Source organism: Rousettus aegyptiacus, unplaced genomic scaffold, assembly GCF_014176215.1.
Source record: "Rousettus aegyptiacus isolate mRouAeg1 unplaced genomic scaffold, mRouAeg1.p scaffold_m13_p_3, whole genome shotgun sequence".
In the NCBI taxonomy this organism is placed as follows: Eukaryota; Metazoa; Chordata; class Mammalia; order Chiroptera; family Pteropodidae; genus Rousettus; species Rousettus aegyptiacus.
The window spans coordinates 61,913,125-61,921,435 of NW_023416306.1; the positions used below are offsets into that span (position 1 = coordinate 61,913,125).

Here is an 8,311-nt window from a genome sequence, read left to right on the forward strand (position 1 = left end):
GGGAAAAAAAGCAATTGAAAGTTCTTTTTGGATACTTATGGCAAAGGAGCAAAGAAAATTGAAGCCAGAAACTTGTTTCTCATTTGATAGTCTACATCTTGCAAATGCAAACTTGAAGAAAATATTCTTGAAATCAAGTGGTTGTTTAAAAAAAAAAAAACCCTCAAAAATCTTATTTTATAACTTCCTCTAAACCATAAATAATTCACATTGTGTCTTCTGATCAATTTTTATATTCTCTCAAATCAACTATATATACTTTGTGTTGGTATTATGCTATTTTTATTATTACCATGATTATTCTCTTGATTAATATTGCTTGAGCTCCTCCAAAGTAGCCACTGGGCTAGATACCAAGGAATCAAGGTTTAGTAAGGTATTTTTTTTTTGCCCCACGGGTATCTTACAGACTTCTGGAGAGCTATTCTGAAAAGAAAAATAGAACATATCTTCAAAGGTTATATCAATGGCTGCTAGTGGTGAGAATATAGCCATGCTTAGTTCGTAGAGAGTGCACATGAACAGGCAAAGGAGTGGACCCGAAATGATTATGTAAATGCCATAATTTTGGAAGTTCAAATTGAAATGGAGCCTTCATGTGAATGGATGGAAATGAGAAGTTTAGCGCTCCGTCAATATGCAAAAGTCAATTATATGCGCCCAGTAGCGGAGATGGACTTCAGAACATCCCGAAATGCTTCTGGTCAGCCTGAGAGGGAGCATAGGGAAGGCAGGGATTGGCTCCTGGTGCCCATGGATGGGCTGTGAAGGATTGCCGTGCAGCCCCAGCTGGAAGCAGTTGAAGGTTTCCAGCCTCAAGAGGGAGATTGTGAACACGACCACGCCTTCACCCTTTCTGCCAGCAGATTCCTGCGACGCAGAGGTCAAGCCCATTCTCCCTGCACGCCCTATCCTGTGACTTCCAGGATGATTCTGCAGCACAGGAAAGACAGGGAGCCCTGCCTACATGTCTACACCCAAAAAATCCAGGAGCTCATCTGTGCCTTTATTTAGGTGGTTCCACACTCTGATTCTACTAGGCACAAGATTCTCATTTGCTCAAAACAACAACAACAAAAAACACAGTGCACATCTAAGAAACACTGAGGAGCTGAAAGCAGTAGACTGAGAACTTGGAAGGAAAACAGCTGTTTAATGCATCCATTGGAAGAGCGGCAGATCCTCAGGAAGTGGAACAATAAAAATGGACAGCACTAAGTCAGCTATTTTTCTAGATGATTCTGATTCAGAGGGCAAGAAGATTAAAGTGGATGTTGAGAACACATAGTCCTCCCACAGAGACATGTCCAACATCAGTGTTACCAGTACCCATGACACAGATACCACAGCAGCCTGCTGATTGTTGGAAGGGACAAAGATTACTCCAGTGGCAGCTGCAGACTTTCGTTCCCTCCCTAGGAACAAGCAAGTCATCACAGTACAAGAAAAGTTATTCCTGGGGCTAATGCAATCCAAGGAAGCTCTTAAATTCAGGGTATAATGCAGTTCCTTTAAAAACAAACAGTATTTGACCAAAGTGGTCACAGGCACTTATATGAGTATATTTAGCAACAAGTAGGGCAGAGCCTTCCCAGCCCAACATATATTATGAATGTACATATTGGATGATCACAATTACTAATAGTAGTAAAGCCTTTGTGAAAATTCATTTATTTAATTTAGTTAATTGAAAAGAGGAGATTAGTGGATCGATTCTCTTTTTGTCTTTTTTAAAAAATTTTTCTTTTCTTTTCTTTTCTTTCTTTCTTTCTTTTTTTTTTTTTTAAGTTGGTGAACACTACACTGAATAGGTGCATTTAAAGTTAGAGCTTGAAACCACTTCCTAAGCATCAGGGTCCAAAACATGAAAAACATCAAACCTATGTAAATAAAAATTTAGAACCATTAGCCATTACTGTTAATATCTAACAGGCTATTATTCTGTAGCCAGTAACAATCATGAATGGATTATAGTCTATAAAAAACAAATGAGGAAACAAACAAAATCTAATATCTTGTTGTATAAAAGAAAACTCCATGAAGTGTGTGAAGATCGTCATCATGTGCTCAGCTTTCTGTGGATTCTGTGCCAAGATTGCTAATCTTATCCTGCACTGATAGCAAGAGAGCAGCACCAAACCTCAACAGCTGTCCAGACTCCTGGACAGTGAGGTGATGGGTGAAGCATGAGGGATTTTGCCACACTCAGACTGTGAGTGTGGAGTCTGGGGCCAGAGGAAAAAGCACCATATATCTCTGTGTGTGTTATAGATTCTGAGCACACGGAGAGGCAGACCAATACCTGAGCCAAGGGTTTTTATTTCAAACTTTATAACTGTTTGCAAAATCAAAATGACATCTTGGTAAAGCTTACTCCTAAGAAAAATGAGTGACAGACAAAATGTAAGAAAATCATCTATTTTAATGTATTATTTACCAGTACTAAAACAACTGACCCCTAGCATTTTACTATGCACAAAATGAATGAGGTTGGGGCTAGGAAGGTCAATGCCAATGCTTTTAATTTTTTTTTTTAAACTATTGCCCTTTGCCAGCTCTTAACTTTTTTTGGTATCAATAAATATGCTATCACAATTTTCATAGATAAGTTTAGCACTCATTTTAATGTAAAAATTACTTCCATTTTCCAATAGCTGTGTTTCTCAAAGTTGTACGAGAACTCCTGAGACACTTTCTGTGGGTCCACAAAGTCAGGCTAATTTTATTATAGTAGTAAGGTTTTGTCTTTTTCCCTCTCCTTCTCCCACATATGTCTGGTGGACTTTTCCAGATGTCCAAGGCTTGATGATGTCATCACACTAACAGTTCATAGAATGTGTGCTTATATAATCTTATGTATTAAAACTTTCTCAGTTTACATTTATTATGTGGCAAATATTGATAAATACTATTCACATGAAAAAAAAAAACTTATCAGGTCCTCAATAACTAATTGCTCATAATGTAAAGTGGTCCTGAACCGAAAAGTTCAAGAAATGTTTTCCTACAAAGTCCCTCTCCCCTTCCTCATGTTTCCATTACATAGGAAATGTGGTTTCTTTTTGAATATTAAAGTGAAATTTCTAGCCTGCTTTTCGATGATTCATCTTTCTTTTGTCTTTATACCATGACTCCCACCGGGCCCTCGTCTCTTGCCAGGAAACTTTCTTGGACACCTCATCTCTGGCTTATTGAACTTTGTAGAGAACTGAAATTATTTAACCAATACAAATAACACTTTTATTGTTTTTTTAGTAATGATGATTTTAATGATATGTTTAGTTCAGCCTGAAGTTTTATTTTATGATTTTTAAAATAAGACAAGGCTAAAAAAATAAAGAAAACTAAACTAAGCAGTGTGGCTGAGTTTGGAGTTCAGGCCAGACTCCTCTTGGTAAGGAGCCCTTTAAAAACACTCACTGCTACTGTCTAGGATATACACAATACTCCTTCATCTTGGTCATGCGTAGGTCTCTTCAGCCCTCACATCGAAACCACTTGTTGCAAAAATAGAAGAGATTCTTCACTGCACTCTATTAGTAGACAACAGGAAGTCCAGTTTAAGCTGCAGGTGAGAAACAGAATTGTGACCTCTGAGAATGAGAACCACTGGCTGACCCGAAGAGGTCTTCTGTGGAATCAGTGAGGTCCTAAAGGAGAAAAGTCAGAGCTATATGGCTGGGCTACCTCTAGAATGGAAAAATTTAGGTGTGTTTTGTTTATTCTTAAACTCACAAGAGAACCTTAGAGTCCAAAATTATAATTTCCAGAGTCAGCAGTTAATAGGTTAAAAAAATTATTTCACTGAAGAAATTTTGGGCTTTATGTTCAATTGTCAGAAAAATATATTCTCTTATGACTATTTAAAATGTATGTATCTACTTTTCATTAGTACTTAAAGTCAGTCAGTTCAACTCCCTTATACCAAATTCTCTGTTATCCTACAAAGTAATAGACAGCAAACTCTTAGGCATTTGAGGTAGAATTCAGAATCCTTGGTCATTTCGCTCTTTCTGCTACTCTGATTTAATCTCCTCTCTTTGATGTTAAGTCCTGTGTCATTTCCATTTTCTATTTCCTTTATTGGGCCCTTCTAGACAAGCCATGATCTATAAGGGTTTTGGGTATATTTGAAACACACAGACCTCAGAGATACTGTGGGTTCCATTCCACACCACCTCAGTAAAGCAAGTATTTCAGAAAAGTAAGTTACAACCTTTTTACTAGTGGAGAGTCTTGACTTCAATTTGTAAAAAACACAACTGTGAAGGACAATGAAGTGATGTATGCCTATAGTTCATCCTTCCAAATTTATAATTCTTTCAAAACAGTGTTATAAATGAGTAGTAATATAAACAAATAGGTTTGTGAAGAGAATTGAGTCATTGCTTTGTGATCTTAAAATAGTGCCTGTCCCATAGTTAGTATGCAGTAAAATTTAATGTTATTTTTAAAATCACGATTGTTATTTTTATCATCCAGATTAAGAACAGAATCCTTTGGGATCATCCATTTTCATTTCTTTTAATTCTGGGTTTCTCAAAGTAATCTTTTCATTGTTTTGAGTGGATTTATCAATTAGGTAGAGTGATCAGGCAAGGCTTATAGCAATTGTTTTGCCAGAGAGAGTTGGTGTTCTAGCAGCTGGGGTTCTGGTTGTCACTTTCTTGTGAGCTGGTTGGTATGATTCCTCTTCTCACATCAGAGCTCATCACGTGTTTATTGAATGAAAGACCAATCAGGTGGCTGGTCTTGCAAAGTTGAGAGCACTTCACTGACCCAGAAGAAGAAGAGCATAGAAGTTCTTGTTTAAGCTCTTGACAAGAGCAGCCATTTTCCTGCCTTTGTGTAATTCAGTAACAACCTTCATTCTTCCCCTTTACCATAGCCCCTAGTACCCAATTTTGTTTCGTCAAATTTTGCTAATTTATATTTTGCCATTTTTTTAGTGGAAAGGTCATTTCCCTTCTTTCATTTTCATGCCATTCAGAACGTTTGTTTTCTTTTTTGCCCACATGCAATAGTCGAGTTTTGCTTTCTAGGAAAGTTGAAACAAGAAACAAAAAATCTGAAGTCTTGAAAATTGTAGAGACAAATGATGCAGCAATTTGCCTTTCTTTGATTTCTTTTTGTTTGTTTTAACCTTAGAATGAAGTAGAATGTAATGAGGGAGCAACAGGACAAACCTTGCCCTATAAATCAATACTTGGAAAAAAGTTACAAAAATTTAAAATAAAAAAATCATGAAAGAGTAAAAGTAAGAAGGCTGTTTTTTCCCAACTTAGCAACCTGGAGGCCTCACTGCTTTGTGTCTTCAGTGTGAGAGAGACATAGACAAAAAAAGAAGCTCAATAGAATCATGCTGACTGACTTAAGTAATTAAAGGTCTTAATTCTGTAATACAGACTTTTGTCAGAAGATATTGATCATAAAAAGTGTCTAGTCATTTTAAGTAAAAGAGTTCAACAATAAAAACGATACTGGCAAAATGAAAATTATTTGCCTACTAAAGATAAAATGATTACATTTGGGTAACTAATTCTTTTATCTGCTTACACAAAATTAACTTTGCCATCAGCATGCTGACACTTTTGATACTTGTGGACATGGGTCAGAAGAGGAGGAGGTCACTGCTGACAACTAGTGTCCTTTACTCAAACACTCCAGGAGGAAGGGCAAGGATGCTGCATGGTTTTTTATTTTACAGACAAAGACACGAGCCCTCCAGGGCAGGGGAATTCTAGAGTCCTCAGGATGAGGTCTGCCTGCCCTCAGGGAATGAGTCCAGGAGAGTTTGGGTTGAGGACACTTTGTCATTCCAGAGGAAAAGGGTTATTAGAAGTGGCATCTCCCTCGTGAGTCAGGTGGTACTGAGAAAATAAAATGATCTTGGGATTACAATCTCCACACCTACACGCACCAGAAGAGAACCAGAATTCCTCTGAAGTATCAGCACGGATGAGTGGTACCCCTAACCAGCTACACATGGTGGAAAGAAAAGGCAGTGTATATTGTAGCTCTGACTCTATGGATCTCGTGAAGCATAACCACACGGATTTTCAAGAATGTGTTCTAGAAAAAAGAGAATCATCCCAGAAACCCATTCACTCATGATCATCAGCCTCCACTGTGAGTTAAACAGTAAACGAATCCCAGTCCTTGGTTCTAACGAGCTTATTCGCTATACATGGTCTGATACTGAACAAAACACACAAACCCATAGGACTGAAGCAGCCTGTCACCCTATGTAAAATAAGGAGGGTAAAAGTGCTACCCAGCTTCGAAGCCAATTGTGTTTCTAACACAGAGAAGACCAATTTTTATGTATTAAAAAATGTACATTAGTATGTGCATGTGTGCTTGTAATTACATACCTACACACACTTCTGACTGTTAGACAAAAACTTTTCTCAATTGATCGATATGTATTTACTTGGAGTGATACATCTAAAGATTCCTGGGAAAATTAAACTTCTATTGCAAAATTAATAGTGTAGGTTGATGACGTCTTCTTAGACCCCACAGAGAACCCATAAATGAAAACGAAAAAAGGAAGTAAAAGTGTAGAGAAATGTTTAGAAAGTGAAAATTATCGTGTTCTCTATTTAATGGCCATGCTTAGAAGGAATGTCATCAGAGAACCCAGAGTCCAAGGCTCCCCAGACTTGCAGCTCAGCCAGACCAGCAGCAGCCTGATTCCTCATGGCTCTCCTGCTCTCTCTACTTGCTGTCCTGCTGGTGTTCAGCTATGGCCCTGGGGTGTCTCTGGGTTGTGACCTGTCTCTGGATCACATCCAGGTCAGCAAGGAGAACATCGCGCTTCTGAACAAAATGCAGAGAATCAGCTCTTTCCGCTGTCGGGGGGACAGAAAGAACTTCGGATTCCCCTGGGAGATGGTGGATGGCAGCCAAGTCCAGGAGGCCCAGGCCTTCTCTGTTCTCCATGAGATGTTCCAGGAGACCTCCAACATTTTTGGCTCAGAGCAGTCCTCTGCTGCCTGGAACACGACCCTGCTGCACGGGCTCCTCAGTGGACTCCATCAACAGCTGGAAGACCTGGGCACCTGTTTGGTGCCAGAGATGAAAGAGGAGGAATCTGCCCTGGGAATGAAGGACCTTACACTGGCCGTTAACAGGTACTTCCAGGGCATCTGTCTCTACCTCAAAGAGAAGCAATACAGTGACTGTGCCTGGGAGATTGTCAGACTGGAAATCAAGAGAGCCTTCTCTTTATCAACAAAGTTGCTAGAAAGGTTATGAAATTAGAATGGAGACCTGAGGTCACCTTGAAATGATTCTCATTGTTGGTTGTGCCATATCAAACTTGCACATATGTCATCGGTCATTTCTAAAGTGTCTTTCTGCTTTAGTCACAGGAATTACTTAAGTTAATTCAGCAAATCTTTTGTCAGACTATTAAGCAAGACTATGTTACAAATTCAGCTCCTGAGGCATCAGTGCCTAAGAGGTGACTGCCTTATGTTATTTATTACTTGTTTATTTATTATTTATTCTTTCTTTTTATAATATTATATATTTATACAACTGATATTTGCCCTTACATTGTATTAAAATTTATAAAACAAGTTTACCACTACATGTTATTAAATTTACATTTTATTTATTAAATTATTATCAAGGAAAACTTGAGTTTTTTTGTTCTGAAAACCTAAATCCTGATTTTATCTATGTAAATCTCAGATTAGTATTTTTCTATTAAGTCCTATAGTACAGTTCTACCACTTGTTAAAAAATGCTCTTTAAAAGCTAGAATTCCATAGAATTGAGAAAAGCAATGGAAAATATGGAAAAGAGTCAGTACCTAGGTCAGAAGCATAACTGATTTATATTCAGTCAACAGAGAGCGGTGGGTAGCAATATCTGAGAGGAGTCATCTCAAGTGAGATGGGAAAGACAAAGGATGTTTACTGGCTGATCCTACCACCAGGTACTCTTCTTCCCATCCTCTCCCAAGTCCTGCTTTACCAAATGCATTCACTCCCTTATACAACTGCTTCGCTCCCTCCACCTCACTGTCACCCACACAGGTGCTCTGGTTCTGTTGTGGTTTCTAGCTTCCGGATTTCTCTTCAGAGTAGAAAGCCAAAGGGAGAGAGCAAGGTTGAAAGACAGTTCTGTTTTTCAGAATTGTTATAGGTAGGTTTGTTTATCTGAGTGTCCCAATGAATATTTTGGGGACCCAATGATGAAATAGGTCCTGAAAGTAAAAGGAATCCGCTGAACTCAGTTCACTTTGTGGGCTAATGAACTCAGATGGGGAAGGTTCCCTCCACTGGCCAATGTGACATGG

The 8,311-nt window shown here is 38.5% G+C and overlaps 1 protein-coding gene across 1 annotated transcript; it reads left to right on the top strand.

The window, feature by feature from the left end:
- The first annotated feature begins 6,702 nt into the window (after positions 1–6,702).
- On the top strand, positions 6,703–7,260 carry LOC107518592 (interferon omega-1-like). Its single transcript, XM_016160420.1, has one exon. It carries the CDS (start codon positions 6,703–6,705, stop codon positions 7,258–7,260), a length of 558 nt encoding a protein of 185 aa, XP_016015906.1.
- Positions 7,261–8,311: the final 1,051 nt, after the last annotated feature.

Coding starts and splice junctions, on each gene's coding strand:
- LOC107518592 (XM_016160420.1), top strand. CDS start 6,703: ATGGCTCTCCTGCTCTCTCTACTTGCTGTCCTGCTGGTGTTCAGCTAT.